The sequence below is a fragment of the Octopus sinensis genome, linkage group LG3 (assembly GCF_006345805.1).
Source record: "Octopus sinensis linkage group LG3, ASM634580v1, whole genome shotgun sequence".
Taxonomy (NCBI): Eukaryota; Metazoa; Mollusca; class Cephalopoda; order Octopoda; family Octopodidae; genus Octopus; species Octopus sinensis.
The window spans coordinates 125,777,298-125,799,731 of NC_042999.1; the positions used below are offsets into that span (position 1 = coordinate 125,777,298).

General features: G+C 34.5%; 1 protein-coding gene across 4 annotated transcripts in view; it reads left to right on the forward strand.

Annotated features, from left to right (window-relative positions):
• Window positions 1-22,434, forward strand: part of LOC115209754 (ataxin-10-like) — a 61,366-nt gene that overhangs the window by 10,963 nt on the left and 27,969 nt on the right. For all 4 annotated transcript variants that reach the window (XM_029778265.2, XM_036501285.1, XM_036501286.1 and 1 more), the window contains 5 exons: window positions 8,529-8,693; window positions 9,707-9,774; window positions 10,464-10,566; window positions 18,882-19,067; window positions 22,180-22,257. In XM_029778265.2, the coding sequence (XP_029634125.1) occupies window positions 8,529-8,693; window positions 9,707-9,774; window positions 10,464-10,566; window positions 18,882-19,067; window positions 22,180-22,257 (600 nt within the window). The remainder of the gene's footprint in view (window positions 1-8,528; window positions 8,694-9,706; window positions 9,775-10,463; window positions 10,567-18,881; window positions 19,068-22,179; window positions 22,258-22,434) is intronic.

The window sequence follows — 22,434 nt, forward strand, 5'->3', positions numbered from 1 at the left end:
GTAGCTAGGTGTGCAACAGTCATTCTTGCAATATATTACATCCAATGAATATGTCTCTCTCTCTCTCTCCACCCATCCATCCATCCATGTGATAGAGAGAGAGAGCATGTATGTATACATGATAGGCTTCTTTGCAGTTTCCATCTGTCAGATTTCACTCGAAAGACGGTCAACTTGATGCTATTAGTAGAAACAAGTACATCATATCCAAAACTATCTGGTTGCAAAATGAACTAAATGACACAGCCATGCTTGTGCCTGACAATGCTTAGAATATAAAGTTTTCCAGAAATTGTTGGTATATCAATCTTAATATATACAGTTGGTGGAATTATTCAAATTGATGATGCTTAAGTGGACAGAGTAGTGACTTCTGTCATGAAATAGACAGTGTTTATGTTTGCATTTCTTAAATTATTTATTTATTCTTTACGATTTTGACTTATAAATTTGGATATTTTTTGCCTATTATTGGAGCAGAAAATAAAAGAACTAATTTTCAGGGGCAAAATACAATACTTGCAATAGGTTTAGTTTCATGTTATTCAGAGCTTTTGATTCTTACTGTCATTGTGCTTCACACTTTTGCAACAAAATATTATTTGATTCTCCCTGGAAAATACATTGATAGAATGGAGCTACTTATGTTATAGGTGGACTACATATTATATTCTTTTCTGTTCTAGGCACAAGGCCCGACATTTTTGGGGAGGGGGCCAGTTGATCAGATCGACCTCAGTAAACAACTGATACTTAATTTATCGACCCCAGTATACAACTGGTATTTAATTTATCAACACCGGAAAGGATGAAAGGCAAAGTCAACCTTGACGGAATTTGAACTCAGAATGTAAAGACAGACGAAATATGGCTAAGCATTTTGCCCAGCGTGCTAACGTTTCTGCCAGCTCTCCGCCTTTACACTGCATATTATATTGGAAAGATTAAGACAGCAAGCTGGCAAAATTGTTACATGTTGGGTAAAATGCTTAGCAGCATTTCATCCATCTTTATGTTCTGAGTTAAAATTCTGCCAAGGTCGACTTTACCTTTCATCCTTTCAGGGTCAATAAAATAAGTACCAGTTAAGCACTGGGATCAACGTAATTAACTACTCCCACCTTCGAACATGCTGGCCTTGTGCCAAAATTTGAAATTATTATGTTCTTTCCTACTCTAGGCACAAGGCCTGAAATTTTTAGGGAGGGGATCTGTCAATTAGATTGACCCAGTATGCAACTGGTACTTAATTTATCGACCTCCGAAAGGATGAAAGGCAAAGTCGACCTTGGTGGAATTTGAACTCAGAACGCAAAGACAGACGAAATACGGCTAAGCATTTTGCTCAGCATGCTAACGTTTCTGCCAACTCGCCGTCCTTTGAAACTATTAAAAAAAAAATTTTTTTACCCCCCCCCCCCATATCCTCTTTCGGCTACGGAGAATACGAATCTGCAAAAAAATTGGCAAAAATCGGCATTCTGAAATTATCCCCCCTCCCTACTTCTTCATTTTAAACTTTTTTCAGAATTTTTTTTTCAAAATATGTGGAAAAATACAGAGATTATTATGATTCTGAGAAAATTTCTGTAAAATTTATTTTCGAAATTTTTTTTCTTTTCAAAATATGCAGAAAAATACGGAGATTATGATTCTGAAAAAAAAATTTCCAAGCATTTTTCTGGTTAGGGTTAGGATTTTAGGGTTAAGGTTAGGGTTTTAAGGTGTTGGGGTTTTAGGGTTAGGGTTACAGAAAAAAGTGAAAAATGAAGAAATTGGGGAGAAGGTGGGGCCAAGAAATTCCACAGTGCCGCTTTTTGACAATTTTCCGGTATCTCTGTATCCGAAAACTGGGGTTTTTCGCAACCTCCACCAAATATTTGCGAGGAAATGGTGGTGGTGGTGGTGGGGACGGGAGGTAGTCTTTCCGAATTAATGCTTGGGATCAATTCCCACTTTTAGTACTATGAATGCGTAAACGTTGGTGTAGATTCAAATTTTATAAATTTACAATTTCTTTTGCTGTTGTTTAGCTATAGGTCAACCTCTGTTGAATAGAGTAATAAACAAAGGCAGTCTTGGTATTTGTTTTATAATACTTCTATGGTCTTCATTGATAATTGAATTCATAACATTTTGATTTCCTGGTAAATGGCAACAGTTGCAAATAGTTATCTCCCTTATATTTTGTATTTACACAGTAACTTCCCTTCGAGAACAATTTCTTGAAACTGAATTGCAGGTTCTAACCCTTGGTCTACCAGAGAAAATGTATGTCACCAATTACTAACTGGGTTCAATGGATCCAATAATTTTCTTTTAATTAAATTTTATTCAAACTACCTTTGCTACATTATATATGCTATCAGGTGAATGAAAAATTACTGTTTCTCACAAATTTAATAAAAAAACAAGCTTACAGAAATATATAAATTTAAAAAATTACAAAAATACAGAATTACAGCTCTTTATGGCAGTGAATGCAGACAATACTAGAATGTTCTTGGCAAACATGGATATTTCAACTCTTACATGTAGTATGAGTTTTCCTGTCTTTTGGGGGCGGGACAGGGGCACACAATGAACATCTTCCTTTTTGTCTTTGGTTGAGGACTCTCAAATGAGGTTGAAGATCGTCTTCTTTTCTTGTTTGGTTGAGAAATGTTAGCGCAACTAGAAGATTGTTTGTCATGTTCTTGCTTAGCATTAACTCCAGCAAGTTCCTTTCCTAACTGAATTAGGCACTGTCTTCTTTTATCCTTGAAACTTTGCAAATGAAGCTGTTTAGCAACAATGAAAGCATTCACTGCACTTATAAATCACGTTGTAGAATATAACCACAGGCCATCTTTGAGTCACTCTTTTGCAAGTGTATGCCCTTACCATCTTATCTAGGGTATCTACTCCTCCTTTTGTTTTGTTGTAACGTGTAATAATTTGAGGTTTCTTTTCATCACTTTTTGAATCAATTGAAGGCTGAGAGTGCATTGTGCTCATAAGTATGACAACATCATTTTTCTTGGGACAATAAGATAGGATCATAGAATCCTTTTGAAATCCAAATATTGTGCTGTTGATTTTTCTTTTTTTTCCATTTGTGAAAACACTTGGAATTTCAACTCTGTTCTTTCTAATTGTTCCAACTAGAGTAGTTTTCTTGCTAAGCAGCTTTTGAGCCAATCCTAGACTTGTAAAAAAAGTTATATTGTGACCAGTATTTTCAAGTTCTTTTACTAGATCTTCAGTAACTCTTGAACCTTGATTTGCCTTTCTCCCTTTTACTCAGTCTTTTCTAGTGTAGATTTGCATTTTCCAGTCATAACATGTTTCACTGTCACATATTGCCCATATTTTAATTTCATATTTCCCTGGTTTTGAAGGAATATATACCCGGAATGGCCAGCGCCTCTGAATGAAACTAATTGTTCATCAACTATCATGCATGAACTTGGAACATAGCCATCTTGCAAATTCTGATTCCACATTTCAAATACTTCTCTTATGGACTCCAATTTATCATCACTTCTCTTTTTTCTTCTTGCACTAGCATCATCAAAATGCAATACTTATAAAATCTGTTGAAATCTTCCCTGGCTCATAAGTTTGTTGAATATTGGGTGGACATCTTCTTGTCTCCATAACTGTGACCTTTTCATATTTAGATTTACAAACACATAAGAATAATCAGTACAATAAGTTTCTTTAGTTCAGAGTGATCAATTACATTTATTTTTGTAAACAACCTGATCTTCGACATTTGTCTATTTATGAATTACTTCAAGAAGATTCTGGCGCATAAAGATAGTAAAACATGTTTCAATGCTATCGCAAAACCTTTTAGCAAAACAGGATGATCTACATTCTTGGCACACAATATTGCAAGATAAAGTTCTTACTGGTGCTTGGGTAAGAGGATTAGAATGCCAAACTTCTTGTCTGTTTCTAGAAACACATTGCTCATTCATAATTGGGTGGCTTGCAGATAATTGTTTTTGAGCATCTTCATCTGATGCCACAGAACCTAAACTGTCCAGCACACAATCACTTTCACCATCATCTTCAGAGCAATAGAAGGAATCACTACTATCTTCTTCCCATTCTTCATCTAATTCCTATAACCTTTTTGATATTTGGTCTTCACTCAAGTTTTCACATCTAGGCATATTGGAAAGCACAACTGAACTATATGAAACTTGATAGCAGACTAAAGGCAGATATTGCTCCCTCACATATTTATGCTCTCCTGAAAGATGATGCAATATATTGTAAGAATTGCGCCATTACATAGAAATATTGAATCAGGTTCAAATGGTGGTGTTACAGCAGGCAATTCCCATCTACTGAATTTCACTCACAAGGCTTTGTTGATTGGTCAGAGACTATGATAGAAGACACTTTATCAAGGTACTATGCAGTATTGTACCCTAAACCGCGTTGCTGCAAAGAGAATTTAACCATATAGATCAGTGGTTCTTAACTAGGGGCTATGTGACCCCTGAGGGTCCATATAAAATTTTATTGTGTCCATGCATGCAAAATAGTAAATTGGGGACTCATCGAAGTATGTGAAAAAAATGTTTGCTTTTGGTGTATCTATTGCAAGAAACAGATTTCTTTCTCTAATGTCTTACATAGTTCAAACTAAACAAGTTCAAGTTTATAGAGGTATCTGTAAAACTAGTTTTTAAGCATTGAATGGCTATGGGGGTCCACCAAAATAAAACAGGATTCAAAGAGGTCTATAGACAAAAAATTTGTTGAGAACCACTGATGTAGACAAACTTGTATTCATTTGATGCCATGTGTGTGTGTCTGAGTGAGTGGTAGTCAAGATAGGTAAGTGGATTGGAGAACCTGATTGGTACAAATACAGTGGTTTGGTGAAGGCTGAGGTTACAGGTGAGAAAGAGATGAAGGGTGTGTTGTTTAAAGATGTGTGTTGAGAATGAAACTAATTGCTGTGAAGAGTTGAAAATTGCAAAAGAGATTTAGTTTCTGTACCAGTGCTATTAGTATGCAATCAGTGCAACAGTCAAATGTTCTTTCCTACTCTAGGCACAAGGCCTGAAATTTTGGGGGAGGAGGCTAGTTGATTAGATTGACTCCAGTATGCAACTGGTATTTAATTTATCGACCCCCAAAAGGATGAAAGGTAAAGTCAACCTCAGCAGAATTTGAACTCAGAACATAAAGACAAACGAAATATGGTTAAGCATTTCACTCGGTATGCTAACATTTCTGCCAGCTCACCACCTTGAGAGTCAAGAAATATTGTAAATGCTGAAAGTTACTGAGGACAATAGCTTCAGAGAGGGGTAAAGTGAAATATATGTCCTTGATGTAAGAAAGTTTTTGGTGGCTGGAGGATTTTGAAGATTTGTAGGAATCACATATTTGGAGGAAAGGAGAATTTAAGTTAGAGTAACTGGAAGTTGTTGTTGATAACAAGAAAGGAGAGGGTCATAGAAGCAGGTACCTTCCTTCAGGATGTGTGGTTTAGATGTTTAGTAGGGGGTGATATTTGGGGGTCTGTGTTGTATTTTAGTCTAGAGGCTTTAAAGGAGAGCACGAAGACTTGTCTAGTAGGTTTAGTGTTGATTTTCAGGTTAAGGATGTGTATAGAGTGTTAGCATGCTATAAAATTATGAAACACCGATTATCCCTTTCTTGTAACCTGGCCTAATGCTTGCAACTGAGTGAACTCACTAAAAAAAATTTTTTTTTAAATCCCAAATGTTAGGAGGTGGTAAGAAAATTAAATAAAAAATTTGCCAGCTATGGAAATAACTTCCCAGAAAAAAAGATTCATGAAGTTGCTTAAATACTTCTGATTTTAGCCATTAAGCATTTTTTGAATTATAATTTGAGTGTTGTGTGAAGTACTGATAGATGTAGCTGGAGGTTTTTAGAAATCCTTTTTCACTTTTTTATTCAACAGTTTACCAGAATTTTGATGGTATTTAATAGTATTTAAAAATGATAGTGTAATCAATTAAAAAGAATGAAAAAATTAAATTTTAATCCCACGGAGAAAATGAAAAAAAATTTTTTAAATTTTAGTTGGAATTGTGACATCTAATTCTGATTTTCCTATCAATTTTCACATGTATGTAAAATTTTCCTTATCTACAGAAAATTAATGAATTTCAAAAGTTACCTCCCTTATACTAGTTTGTTTCCTATTTTATAGCCTGAGCTGGCAGGAACGGTAGCACGCCGGGCGAAATGCTTAGCGGTATTTCGTCTGCTGTTACGTTCTGAGTTCAAATTCTGCCGAGGTCGACTGTGCCTTTCATCCTTTCGGGGTCGATTAAATAAATACCAGTTACGCACTGGGGTCGATGTAATCGACTTAATACCTATGTCTTACCTTGTTTGTCCCCTTTATGTTTAGCCCCTTGTAAGTAATAAAGAAATAGGTATTTCGTCTGCCGCTACGTACTGAGTTCAAATTCCGCTGAGGTCGACTTTGCCTTTCATCCTTTCGGGGTCGATTAAATAAGTACCAGTTGCGCACTGGGGTCGATGTAATCGACTTAATCCCTTTGTCTGTCCTTGTTTTTCCCCTCTATGTTTAGCCCCTTGTGGACAATAAAGAAATATATTTTATAGCCTGAACATTACGCTCTAGTACTTCTATGGCATATCTCTTATCTTTTACTTGTTTTAGTCATTGGACTGAGTCCATGCTTGGGCACTGCCATGAAAAATGTAGTTGAAGAAATCCACCCCAATACTTATTTTTTTCCAAGCCTGGTACTTTATCGGACTCTTTTTGCTGAACCTCTAAATTATGGGGATGGACATACGCATGCGCACACACATGATTGGCTTCTTTCAGTTTCTGTCTTCCAAATCCACTCACAAGGCATTGGTCAGCCTGAAGCTACAGTAGATGATAACTTGCCCAGGGTACCACACACTGGGATTGAACACAGAACCATGTAATTGGGAAGCAAATTTCTTACACAACCATGATCAGATTTTTTTTTGTCTTTTTGGTTAATATACTCATGAAAATGTAAGTGGTAGACCTCCAACCACACTTCTAATTTTTTTTCAAAGAAGGGCTTTATGTAAAATGTGGAAACCCACCTCTCTTCATGGCATGAACAACTTTTTCTTAGTCATTTCATATGGTATGGAGGTAGTAGATTGATGTCTTCATTGTCTTTAGATTAGGTACATGTCTACAGACTTGAAGTAGAGAGGGCATATAATTGATAAGGTTGCAAATAGTAACAAAAAGTCTTTGATAAACCTTACTAGATGATTTCTAACTTTTGCACAAGGCTTCAAATATTTTTTTTTTTACTGAGGAGTGTTATTGTCTATTTAATGGGTTCAAGTAATTGATAAGTACTTATTGTATGAATGACAAAATGAACTCTAGCAGGAATTGAACCCAGATTATAAAGAAGTGTATGTAAAAATGTATACAGTGTTTAATTTGGCACTCTACCATTTCTGTTATTTATTGTTGTAGTAGTAGTAGGAATGATGATGATTCCTTACATTTGAAGTAGTAATATGCTGATAATAGTTCTGATTTAGAAGAAGGAAATGGTTGATTACACTGATTCAGTACTTGATATGTACTTTACCTTCTGGCATTGTGATACAAGTAAAATCAAACCTCTGCAAGATTTGAACTTGAAACATAAATGGTTGTAAATAAATGCTGCATGGCATTTTCTCCATTGCTTGACCTAATTGTAAAATTATAAGTAATAATAGAAAATAAATTTTTAAGTGTCCCAAGATAATGAAGCCATACTCTTATATATTAAAACAATCTTGTTACAAAAAAAGTAAATCTTTTTTTTTTATCTATGTATCCTTCATGACCGAGGGATTTGATTCTGATACAGTCAAGTTGATAGATGCTTAATGAGTCTACAGTATATTGACACAGTAATAAATTAGAGCCAATTATTTCAAGATTTAAAGAAAAAAAATTCCTGAAAATGTTATTTAATCCTTTAACATTCAGATTAAAATGTATTATAATTCTTATTTATTGACATTGTTTTGAATTAATCAGACATTATCTTGTACCTTCGAAATTTTGGTGATGTGATAGTATATTTTTTGAATGACATTGTAAGGCAGGTCTGAGAGACCCAACCTGGTTGGTTTGAACATCATTTATTCTCTCTATATATTGCTTCACATTTTCTCTCTCTTTCCATCCTTATTCTTCCCTGAGTTAATTTTCTTTTCTATTTTTCTTTAACCTTGCTTTTTTTTTCTTTTTTTTCTCTCCTTTATTTTTCTTTCCTTTTCTTCCTACTCATACTATTGCTATTTCTCTCCCTCTTTTTTCATCCTTTTTGTTTTTCTTTTTTGCTTACCTTGTCTTTCCAATTTTATCTTCTTCATGCCCTTTTTTCTCTTCTTTACCTCCTCTCACACTCTTTCCTACTTCCTTCCTCTCTGTTCCTCTCTTCATTATCTCCTGTCACCAATCCTTCTCCCCTCCCTCATCACTCTTTCCATAATATAAATACATTTATTCTCTTCTGTAGCTTGACCGTCTCTTCAGAGTTCCTTGAAACAGCAAGTACAATTCTAGAAACCTATTTGGCTGAATCAAGAGAAGTCAAAGGTTTAAATCAGACAGTTACTGAAGTCTTTAGATGTTTACGCAATTCATGCATCGGTTCAAAAGATAACCAAGACACCATTTGTAGGTATGGATAAGTCTTACTTTTTTCCATTGATTTTATTTAATTTTCTTATAATAAATGGTAAAAATACAGCAACAGGAATTTGATCTATGTATAGATTAAACTAATAGCCGTTATTCCAGCCTGTTTGTCTTTGTCAGCTTCCCTCTTATTTTGAAAAATTTTAAGACATTATTCTTGTTCTTGTAATCAGTAAGTTTTCTGTGTTATGCCAAGGGAAGTAATAATCTAAATGGTAAAAATTTAAAGAAGAGACGACAAAGAAACAGAAATAGCAGAATTGGGGAAAAAATAGAAAGAGAAAACACAAGAAAAAAGGAGAGAGAAAGATGAAGGTTTACATTATTCAGCATTTGTGTGTTCAAATTACACACACGATCAAAATATGTAACATAATGAAACATTGTAATGAAGATCTATAAATTTCTGCATTAAAAGATATATCAATTGATAGTCAAAGTAAAATAACCTTAGTTAGGAAATAACTGTGGATGTTACACTTCTGTCTTTTCCATGTTCCAAACCAAAGGCCCTGGCGATGCTGGGACACCACCATTCATTTTTTTTTTTGTGTGTTATTAAGTTTAAGTAATTATCGGAATTATGAGAGTAGATAGATATATACATTGGCAGAAGAGAAAGTAGATATTCAAATAGGCTGCCTTATAGTTGGATCTATGACCTTCTCTTAAACATTTGCTTGACTACCTCTGATCCCTGGCTCTATGCAAGCACAATAATTTGATAGCTGTAGCAAAGTTTTGCACTCATTAAACCTACTTTACATTTCAAGGTAAATGAAATCAAAATCAGTTTTACTTCAATTTAAAAAAAAATCTCAGTATATATTTGATAATGCTTAATTTTTTTGTTGATAAAAGGAGTTTAATTGTTTATCCCTTATTTTGATTGTGTGCTGGCATTTTTTAGCATTTCAAGACCTGTGAAAAGAAGGTTCATTTTACTTCTATGGATAAATTTACCCATTTTATAAATGCTTTTCATGTGTTTTTCAGAAACTCTCGAATCCCACTTCTGGCTCGAGACTTTATTCGTATGATCTTAAAAGAAGGAAGTGAAGATGGTAAGAGACATATTTTAGAAATTTAAAAGAAAAAAAATTTTTTGGATTATGAATTTCATTTGAGATTTTAAAAATTATTTCCTAACAAATAAATTCATGTAATTTCCTATGTTTATCATTGAAAGCACTAACTATAACAGAATATTGTTTAATAAAATGACATAGCCCAAAAGGTAGAGAATCTTACATTGATTTTATTTAATTTTCTTATAATAAATGGTAAAAATACAGCAACAGGAATTTGATCTATGTATAGATTAAACTAATAGCCGTTATTCCAGCCTGTTTGTCTTTGTCAGCTTCCCTCTTATTTTGAAAAATTTTAAGACATTATTCTTGTTCTTGTAATCAGTAAGTTTTCTGTGTTATGCCAAGGGAAGTAATAATCTAAATGGTAAAAATTTAAAGAAGAGACGACAAAGAAACAGAAATAGCAGAATTGGGGAAAAAATAGAAAGAGAAAACACAAGAAAAAAGGAGAGAGAAAGATGAAGGTTTACATTATTCAGCATTTGTGTGTTCAAATTACACACACGATCAAAATATGTAACATAATGAAACATTGTAATGAAGATCTATAAATTTGGTCAACTTGAAAATGTGATAGAACTAATTTGGATGTATTTAGAATAAAATGTGCGTGTATTTTAGCATGTTAGTAAATTTCATTAATTTTTCTTTCCTTGTAGCTGAAGTCCAACTCTGTTGTGCTGTACAGTTCATTGGTAATGCTGTGGTGAATAACTATGACAATCAAATACTTGTTTGGAGCAGTTTCTCTCCTGACTTCCCGTAATTATGATATTTATATTTTTCTGATATATTTATCTTGTTTCAGTCATTGAACTGTGGCTATGCTGGAGTACCATCTTAAAAAGGTTTATTTGCACAAATTGGCACCAGTGCTTATTCTTAAGTCTGGTACTTATTCTATTAATCTCTTTTGGTGTAAACGAAGTGACACCAGTTATCAAGTGGTGGTGGGACAAACATGATGACCATCCCCCTACACGCTCACACACACACACACACACACACTCATATATATATCTCACAGGTTTCCATGCCGTTTCTGTTTACGAAATTCACTCAAAGCATTGGTCAGCTTGGAATTATAGTAGAAGACACTTGACCCAGGTGCTGTGCATTGGGACTCAACCTAAAACCATATGGCTGCAAAGAAGCTTCTTAACCATGTACATTTAAATTTTTCCATTTCAAATAATTAAAAAATTTTCAGTTTATTCTCTTACTAGTTTTACAGGAGCTACTACCAACTGACTAACGTTTTTTGTCTTTCTTTTTTTTTTTAAACACAGTGTTGTGTGGATTCATAAAATGAATAAAAACAAGCCCATGTTTTTCTTTGTTGATTTGTCAGTGTAATCATTGTTTTGTCTCTGGCAGCTCTCACTTCAACATCATCATTTATACCTTCACAATCATTTTGTAAATAGTTTTCAAATCCTTATGGATGTGTGGTTAAGAAGCTCACTTTGCAGTCATGTAGTTTCAGGTTCAGTCCCACTGTAGGGCACCTCTGGTGGATGTCTTCTTCTATAACCCCTGGCTGACCAATGCTTTTAATTTCTTTACTGCCCACAAGGGGCTACACACAGAGGGGACAAACAAGGACAGACAAATGGAATAAGTTGATTATATCGACCCTAGTGTGTAACTGGTACTTATTTAATCGATCCCGAAAGGATGAAAGGCAAAGTTGACTTCGGTGAAATTTGAACTCAGAACGTAGTGGCAGACGAAATACTGCTAAGCATTTCACCCGGCATGCTAATATTTCTGCCAGCTTGCTGACCAATGCTTTTGCAAGTGAATTTGGTAGAAAGAAACTGTGTGGGAGATCGTCGTGTGTGTGTGTGTGTTGATATGTGTGTCCCCTCACAGCTTTACAACTGGTGTTGGTTTGTTTATGTATCTGAAACCTAGTGGTTTGGCAAAAGAAACTAATAGAATAAGTTCCAGATTTTGAAAAACAAGTACTGAAGTTTTGTTCAATTAAACGTTTTAATGCAGTGCCCCAGCATGGCCACAATCCAAATTATTTGTCCTTTGTTTATATAGTTTGACCAAATGTATAAATATCTGGAACATTTTTGCATAAGTGAGGACTTTATTTTGCATGGCACACTCAATCATACATGAAGACTGGTAAATATTTTTCAGCTTGGTAATCTGAAGAAAGATTAAAGAAAAGCCTTACTTTGATATATTAAGCCTATTGTCACAATAATTTAATACTTTTACATTATATTTCTTTTGCAATAATTATAATTTTCTCCACATATTTTGCATCTTGAACTGTTTTTTTATTATTATTATTTACTCCTTTTATTCATTAGTATGTTGAATAAAATGTTTTGTGGCATTTCTTCTGATTCTTTACTTTCTGATTTCAAATTCTGCTGAAGTTGACTTTGTTGTTCATCGTTTTGGGGATCAGTAAAATAAGTATCAGTTGAGCCCTGGGCTTAATGTAATTGTCTATAAACCCTTCTTCCTAAAATTGCTGGCCTTGTGCCAAAATTTAAAACCCTTATTTATTATTTAATATTTTTTTTATGCATTTACTAAATGTAATAAATTTAAAATTTAATTTCAAAATGAATATGTCCCAAACCTGTTAGGATTTTACATGAGGGTTAACTATTAAATAGTCTTTTTTCTTTTTTACTTGCTGAATTTGGAGGAATAAGTAGTGCTAATGGCTTTCAGAGGCCCTCCAGAACCAATGAGATTGATGCCATTAATATTCCTCTAAAATTTTTGTAAGTCAGTAACCATGGGAGAGACCTGACTAGGGAAGAAACTACTGATGGTTCACATTCTGTGAAGGAAGAACTGAGAATAGAGGTTAGTGTAGGCCTGTGAGGATTGGTCATAGTAAGAAATGAAGAGGAGATGAGTGGGTCAGGAATATCTGAGTGTAGGTGACATGAATCTAGCCAGTTCTGAGGAACAGAGGCCATTATAGTACTTATGAGGTATTTTGTATAATGTTTTTTTTTTGTGATAGAATATCAAAATGGAATCAGCATAAGGATCAGTAGGAGGGCACGAAAAGGTATTTTTTATAGGATGACATTACAATTTTCTTGAACATCTTTAGGTATCAATTGAGCTATCAAATGCATTCACAAGTAACTCTATATGCCATCAAAACAGGTTACATAGGTAAAATTTATCTATGAAGATAGTTTGTACTCTATAAATGGAATTATCAATCTTTAATTTGGAATGAATAGAAGTGTTGTTACTGTTGTTTAGCTTCATGTTGGCCCTGATCAAGCAGATTTATAATCAAAGGCATTTTAGTAAGATTGTCTTTTATATTCTTTCTTTCCCTCAGTAACAGTGTACCTTGGACTACATTATCCAATATGCCTTATTTTTAAAGATGTTAGGGTGTGGTTTGAAGAAAATTTAGCTGTCATTTCTAGTTGGTCATATGACTATATAATGCCTTCATTGGTTTGTGGAAATGGTTACCATGTACAGAGGAAGAGAAAAACTAATTCTACTACATTGTGAAGTAATGTAACTAATGGTTTTGTACATTATTTACATTTGACAGATATGCCTGTGGGCATATGGCGTAGTGGTTAAGAGCGCAGGCTTCTAACCCCAAGATTCCAAGTTCGATTCCAATAATCATAATAATGATAACAACAACAACGGAAAATACCTTAGGAATGAGAACCCAGGTTTGAAATTTCCCCAAGACACCTGAAGAAGGCTGGAGGGTATATCAGCCGAAACGTTGTGTTAACAACAAACAAGATGAGGACAAATATCTGTCAAATGTAAATTGTGTAAATAATGTACATAATTCCTCATCTCTTAAATATAGAACTGAATGGTTTTGTAGTATTAGAATAACAGTGAAATGATATTTGAATGCTTAGGTACAATGATGAAATTAATATAATCTCTTTCTATCTAAATCTATTGTGAACATTCAAAATAGCTGTTGTTGCTGTTATTTAACCCTGGGTTAGGCTTGATTGTGCACATCTATGGTCAAGGCAATTTATACTTGACTATTCTTTCTGGGTACACTGCATCCAGAACAATTTTACCCTCTGTATCCATTTTTGTGTTTATACACCAATATATTCAGACTGGTGTTCTCTTCTTGATTGTTATTGTCACAGTGTTTCAGTTATTGTTCCATTGGCCTTCTTTAGGTGCTCATCACATCTAGTAATATTTTCTAAACTTTGAATCAAATCTTCTGTTCAGTCCATTGGGTAGAGTGTTCTCATTCCGTTGTCCATACCAAGGATGTTGTTGTACAATTATTCTCATGCTTTTGATGCCACTTGCTTGTTCCATATTGTGTGTGTGTATATCATCATCTGTCTCACAATGGATTACTGCTTTATGATATTCCTTTAGCTTTACAGTGACTGAAATGTTATGACTATAACAAAGAAAATAAGAACTATAGACTGAATATACAGCAGAGCATAATAATTATTTCTCATCTTAGATATTCTAACCAAAAAACAGTAGAGTGTATTTCAGTGAGATTTGGTTGCTGTTTCTAGCAGATTGACCAACCATATAGAAGTTCTCTCATTGACTCAAGATTCAAAGTAGTTGAGATGTTGTGTAAACCAGTCGATTTAGAAGAGGAAGATAGATTATTCTTCTGTTGTAAGATAGGCTGTATTAGAAAGTTATTACGTACAACAGTAAAACATTAGGTGGAATAAATTCCATTTGATTTCCACTTTAATTTTGCTGAACAAGTGAGTCCAAGAGTGGACTCAACTCATTAAGTGAAATTTGTTTTTTTAATTATAACTAGTAGTATCGCCCGGCGTTGCTCAGGTTTGTAAGGGAAATAACTATAAAGCATTTTTAGAGAGTTATAGCCAAAAAATAGCAAAAAAATGGAAAAAAAATGATGGTAAATTTTTTTTGAGAGTTAAAAAAGGTGGAGTTGCGTCCCCTAGACGGTCTGTGGTTTGGGTTTTTGATTCTCGACCCCATGTCGAATTTATCGATCTTTTTCGGAACTGGGGGAACTTTTCAAAATTTTCGCTGCGTTAGTTTTGAATTATGACATTGGGCTATGTGTGTGTCAAGTTTCATCAGAATCGGTTGAAAGCCGTGGTCAGAGTGAGGGTACGAGAAAACAGACACACAGAAAACGCACAGACAAACTGCCGTTTATATATAGAGAGAGATGAAAGGAAAGTGGCTAAGGTAGTTTGAGAATGGATAACATGAAATAGGTGCAGATGTCTTTTGAATTGGGGGTTGATGACAGCTGGTTCAGAGTTCAGGCACAAAATTTTGGTAGTTAAATCTGATCTCAGGAAGAGTAATCTAACAGAGCACAGAGGTAGGCAGATGGTATTAATAATATAAACTCAATTAACCCATTCCAATATGGAAAAATATGTTTATACTGAGCATAAAATATTTTCTCTAGATTATCATTGTATTCATTTTGATATGGTTTAATTCAACAAACTTTGCAATGTAGATTCCATAACAAAGTGTTTTAGAATATTTTTTTCATTCTGTTTCTATGCCATCTAATTAGATTACAGCTCTAAAAACATGTTAATGTGTTATTTAGTTAAATTTCAAGATTGTAAGTTTTTTTTCTTCATTGATAAACTTCTAAAAAAGATTTATTATCAAAAACACTATGTGGAAGCTTTCTTGTTATTTTTATTATTATATATTTTCATTTCAAATATTTTCTTGGTTTAAGTAATCAACGACTGAAATAAACTATTTACCTGTTATTTTTATTTAATTATTCTTTTGATGTGGAGGCAGTCTTTGTTATGTTTTATTGAGAGGATTTCTCAGTTTGTTGTTAGAGGAAGTAACTTTACAGTTAACTGGAGGGTGTTACCCATTTACCAACAACCCCTGCACCAAACTGTTTAATGTTTGCAGGCTTTTCAGTTCAGAAGAGGTCAGACCTTTTGTTTGGTTTGAGTTTTTTTCCTTCTCTTTTTCAATGTTTTTAGCATGTTTTCTAAGACTGAACTTAATACTGATTTCCCGTGTGAAATGTTAAACCTGTTTTGAATTGATTTTTGAGATTTGAACTCCAATTTTAGTGTTGCTGGGCGACAAAATGAGTTTTTAGTGTAAGTTGAAATTTTGGAGTTTATTTGTATGAAGTTTTGGTATAAATTCTTTGTCATTGTCTTTTACTATGATAAATTAGGTGGTGTTGATTTTAACCCAAGTTAGCTCTGATTGAGCAAACTTTGATCAAAGGCATTCTAGTAACAACCATCTTGTTTTCTATCCAGACAGAGTGTACCTAAGACTACATTTTCTAAAGTATCTTTATCTAAGATAATAAGGAATGAGTTGAAAGAAGTTTTACTTCTGTTTCTAACAGATCAAGTGAGCACACATGCAATGTCAGAGAGATTAGGTGTTTTCTTATTGTTTGTCCCCAAGTCAGTTTTGTTTGAGCTGACCTGACCTGTGGTCAAAGGCATTTCATCCAAGACCATTCCATCTTTACCCTTGATGATACATCCAGGATCCAATTATCCAGTGCGTATTGTGTATTATAAGATGGTTGGATTTGAAGGAAATTTAGCTGCTATTTTTATTAACAAGGATGTTATTAGTTGTTAATTATGGTAGAATTTTTTTCAATTCATTCTTATTAAATTTCGTGAAGGTCCATGAAACAGATGCGTCTCCAGATGTTCTTGTAATAGTAATGTAAGACACAATTGTTGCTGTAGTTTTTATTACTGATAAAGTAGCTTTTAGTGAGCTATTTATGTTTATTAATATATTTATCATGTGAAATTATAGAAAATATTTATTTATTATAATTATTTAGAAAATTTTTATTTGCAGAATTAAATGACAAACATGATTTATTGTAGGCACAGCATAATGTAGTGAATAGTAAGTTTAATTCCAATTTGTTGCAATGATTTCACATTGGTAATCTCAATTTAAGTCCTATGAGAAATTTAATGGATTAATGACAAAAGTCTTTGATCTGTAGTTTGGGATTGCTATTTATTTTAGGTATTCACATTTCAGATGTTTTTAGAGGCCTCCATTGATCAAGGTTGATCATAAATCTGCACAACTATGTGTAGGCTTAGGCAAGATTTTTTTGAAGAAGAGTGGCAGTTTCTCATGTATGCAAATCTCTTCTCTCTCCACACCACCATTGTTTGTCCAAAAAATAGATTGCTGCCTGAGGCCAATACAGATTGGCTCCACTTATGTCAGAGTCAGAAAGTACACAATCAGAGCAGATACAAAAGGCATCTATCTTAACCCTTCAGTACTTCCACCAATTAAATACTGTGGATCGAACCTTTTTTTTAATTGACTTTGAAAGGACGAAAGACAAAGTTGACCATGGCAGGATTTGAACTTAGAGCATAGTTTATCAAAACAGATGCTGTGAAACATTCCATCCAACACTCATAATTATGTAAATTTGTTGTACTCTATCTAAAATTAGTTGGTCATTAAACAACTAAAGTCAAATAACTATTTATGAGCAGGATATTTAGAATATTTTGCATATTTCCTCAGCTCGTCTCCTTGATGGAGCTGCAGTCTTGGGTGAAGAAACGACCAAGACTGGGCGCCTGGCACCTAGAATGTTATCTGGTGCTCACAGCCCTTTATCAGTTGGGCAATGGGATTGGTGGATGTTCCGCTTTAGAAATTTATAGAGGATTACTGTCAGGGAAGTGTGACAGTATTCATGAGGAGAGTCTGGGTGCTGATGAGAATGAACTGGCTAGTCTGTTCCAGTGAACTTTCCAGTTGGGAACTATCATGGATAATTTCTAGATGTCCTTGGCCTGGCAGTGCTACTGGGTGGGTGGGTGGGGGGCTCTACTGGTTTGAGATAGACTCTATAGGCACAGATGTGCTGTCAGACAGGCTTGTTCGAGGTGTGCACAGAGTGATGAAAATATTCTGCATGGCCTTGTTCAGTGTCTGGGCATTGCTGATATGTGGGGTTATGTCGAACAGTTGCTGTCATGTGTGAGATGGATCCGTCTGTTGACCAAGTCTGTAGTGATGATTGCACTGTTGCTCTCCTTCAATTGGGCAGGCGAGGCAGTTTTCTTTTGCCTGGTGGCTGTGGTGAAAGAGGTTGTTTGGTGGACAAGGCTGAAAGGTATGAAGACAGATACGTTCCTCTTTGCTAGAGCTCTCATTGACTTCTTCAAGTTTCACTTGAAAAGGAAATTGAGAATGAAGAGGGAAGTGCTGTCCTCGAGTGAGTTTACTGAAAGGTGGGTGAAAGTTGTGAAAATGGCAAGAGTGGATAGTGTAGACCTGTGAGTTGGAGAGAAGGAATTAGAGAGGGCACCTGCTCCTGGGGTTTCAGGGAAATCTCGGACAGTGGGGTTCCTCAATTATCCCTAGAGGCCTTCCTGTATCAGGAGGGCCACATCCCTATCATTCTCCCTGCCACTTTTTTTTTAACTTTTGTATGCTATGTCCTGTGTATTCTTTCTTTCTTTCATTTATTTTTTCATTATGTCTGTCTTTGCATTGTCCACCCCCCTCATCCTTTGCCCTTGTGGAAAATAAATGAAATCATCATCATTATTGTTATTAAGGCAGTGAGTTGACAGAATGTTTAGCAGCATTTCATCTGTCTTTACGTTCTGAGTTCAAATGTGGCTGGGGTTGACTGCCTTTCATCCTTTTGGGGGTTGATAGAATAAGTATCAGTTGAGTACTGGGGTTGATGTAATCGGCTTACTCCTCCCCTGAAATTGCTGGCTTTGTGCCAAAATTTGAAATCATTATTATTAAGGCAATGAGCTGGCAGAATCATTAGCATGCCAAGCAAAATATTTTGCTGCATTTCATCCATCTTTACGTTCTAAGTTCAAATTCTGCCAAGGTTGACTTTGCCTTTCAAACTTTTGGGGTTGATGAAATTAAGTACCAGTCAAGTACTGGGGTCGCTGTAATCAACTTATCCCCTCCCCAAATTTCAGGCCTTGTGCCTATAGTAGAAAGGATTATTATTATTATTATTATTATTATTATTATTTCTTGTATTTGTTGTCACTAATTACCTTTTTTTTGTTGTTTTCTAGTCTTTTGTTATCAAGTTGTGATTGGAATTTGGGTCACTATACCTGCATGGTAGTTCACAATTGCTTGGCTACCTTAATTAGCCAGCCAAATGCAGATATCCGTCCAATTGATGTTAAAGACCCACTCATGCAATCCCTTATTTTAGCTGTTATGGACATGCTCAAAAAAGAAGATTCAGAATGGGGGTAAGTAATTTTTGCAATTTTGTAGGCTTTTGTTACTTCATTTTATTGTAGCCCTGACTAAATAGACTTTTGATCAAAGATGTTTCAGCCATGCTCATCTTATGTTTTTGCTAAATGTGATGGCAGTTTCTTTGTGCCTGAAAATCATGAGGAAGAGCAGCATGCCCTCAAAGAGCTATATTTCTGTAAATGTAGACATGGTGTACCTGGTTCTTAGGTTGTGCATAAAAATATATGTAAAGTTTAGTTGGTTGGTTTGTCAGACAGTTTGCAGTTGTTATGTATATCTATAATCAGTGCAAATAACAAGAAAATATAATGAAGGAAGAGAACTTACAATGTTTTCTGAATGAGGAGAGATAAGCATTTGTGATGAGAGATATATAACGACCTTTTTGGCAGAGTTGAAATGACGTAGGTATATATATATATATATATATATATATATATATATACACACACACAGGAAGTGAACAAAGGACAAGACAGGTAATCTCGTTTACTTCCTGATAAATAGAGAAAAGGAAAATCGAATGGGGGAGAGTTCAGAATACAGCAACTGTATTGCATGGATAGTACAAAATACGAGAGAGAGCTGCATACGGATCAGACCGTTTACCACCTACCTTTGGGCAATCAAGGTCTGGACATGAAATTCTTTGGGTATTATACCTTTTGTTACATAATTTCATCTTTGAATATTAATTCACTGATTGTACAATTTCTGTAGTTGCATTCAGAAGTTCACCCCTTTTATACATAAGAATTTGCCTGATCGTAACACAGTTAAAAAAGCCATATCTTTTGAAGCATTATAAGCTGACAGTTTTGTTTTCACCCTATTGACTTTTGTTAATCTGAGCACAAAATAAGGTGTGAAATAATTGTTTATCTTTTTCCCATCTTTAAAAAAAAGTTTGGCGTGATGCAATTACTTTTTCTTCATTGTTTAACTATTTTGGCATATCTTTGTAGAACTTTATGCTTCGTTGTATTTCTTCTACGATAATGTTTTATTGACTGTTATAGTTTCATCACAGGAGGTCTTGTTTAGTAATTCCAAACAAGGGGACCTCCTGTGATGCAGTTATTGTTCTAAATCTTGCCTATTAGTAGTAAAGTCTAAGTGAGGATTATTAGGCTTTGCACTGAGGCTTCAAGTATTTCTTTGGCTTAAAATCTTCTGCTCAACTTCACCATTATTTCTTGTTCTTTTTGGTTTTTAAAATTATTGAAATGCCTAATTTGTGTGTGTGCATGCGTGCTGTACTAACTAAAGTTCCCTAGGTGATTCAGCAAAGAAAGTTTGCTCTTAAACACTGTGTAACTTAATAAAAAAAGTTTTTCGGTGGTGCCAGTGTGTCCAATGAACTTGTCTAGTTGTTAACTGTTGAAAAAATTGTGTTGTAAAAGTTGTGTAAAAGTTAAAACCGGAAAGAATGGGAGTAACTTTTATATCCAAATGTGTGAGGATGTGTGGCCTTATGATGAGAGCATTGGGCTTGCAATTGTTTGGTTGTAGGTTCATTTCTCAGACCAGGTGCCATGTTGTGTCCTTGAGCAAGGCACTTCTTTTCATGTTGCTCCAGAACTTAGCTGAAAATGAGTACCTGTGGCATATAATGTTTCAGGTTACATATTAAAAGAAAATATTCCAACGGCCGTTTCTAGAAAATATTCCAATGGCTGTCTGGGTAAAAATAAATCTTAAAATTCATTTTCGGAGAATGTCTCCTTCATCAGGGGAAAAGTGATATTGACGGTAGATATGCATTCAGTGCAATGCCAAAGTATGAGGTAATTGCATGCTTTTATAGAAGAATAGATATAACTATGCAAATAACGGGAATCTTTATGAGGGCTAATGGAGGTAAAAATTACATTATGTACTGAATTTATTGAAATTTATATTCAGCAATATACTGTTATGTGCAACAGGGTGTTAAGTTTTGCAATGGAAATTACTAAGGCTATTATTGAGTACATTCAGAGTCTCATGAAAGTACAATAGTATCTGTGATTATATGATTAAATAGCATTGGAAAACTTATTTAATATACTAGACATAAGTTTCATGAACTACAAAATTTATCTGTTTATCTGTCCATTACATTTTTATGTTCGTTAACTCCTCCTAGACTGTTGTAGCAAGGACAACGAAACTGAGACCAGCAACTCCCCTAATTCCAGGGTATGTCTTAAGGAGAGGGAGGGTCTATTTTTTTAAGGGCCACCTAATTGGGGCCTCACTGATCCCCCTATTTTTACTGCATTTTAAACTAAATACATGGCATTGACGATCAAATCAGAGCAATGACAATGAATTTCATACCATGAACTCCCAGGGAGTATCGTAAGGAGGTTCAATTTCTGAAGGGCCACTTATACATACACACGTACATGTGTGTGTACATGTTACTGTCATGATAGTTGTAAATATCACCATCAAACAAATGGAGTCCTTTGATTCCTAATCATCTATGATAACATGTCTCATTGTGGGGGAACATTACCTTGCTTTCACTGATAGGAAGGGTGTCTGGCTTTAGAAAGTTTGCCTCAACCAATTCCATCTGACCCATGCAAGCATGGAAAAGTAGATGTTAAATGATGGTGACAATATGCTGATAGCTATATCAGTGTGGAATGGCATAATCAATGCATCAAATGAAAAATACCTTGTAAAAGAATGTAATCAAGACAGAATCAAACATCCCATCTAGATGAACTTTGCTTTCAGTTCTATGAGGCTGATAAAATAAGTACCCGAGATTATAATTGAAAAATCCTGAAGGTGGTGTTGAAGTATGATTACAAACCAATGACTGGAATCAGTGAAAAAATGAAAGAATTCAGTACAGTGCTTGTGATTTCAATCCCAATCAAAATATGTCCCCAGAAAATGGAGGTGTCAATTGAAATAATGGATTAAAAATAAAATCAAATATAGGATAAGATGAACTTAACAGTATCCTGAATAAATTTTATTATTCTATCTCTATATCTTAAAAAAATAAAGAATTCTTGCTTCTCTGTATTAATAAGTAATGAAGTATGTTGATATATTGATACATTTTGATGTATTTATCTTCTTTTTTCTTTTTATCTAAAGGATTTTTGTTCTGGAAGATTTTTTACTTGTTGAGGATTTCATCTCTGTGATGTATCCACAAATGGATAATGAACAGAAGTAAGTGAATATTCTGAAATTTAATACACTATTATGGTGTGTGTGTGTGTGTGTGTGTGTGTGTGCATGCCTTGTTGGCATGTATTTTTGTGTGTAAGCATACATGCATGTCCACATGTTTGTATGCTTAACTTCAGAATCTTTGGCCAAAATACTTTGTTGTGTTGCAGGCGTAGC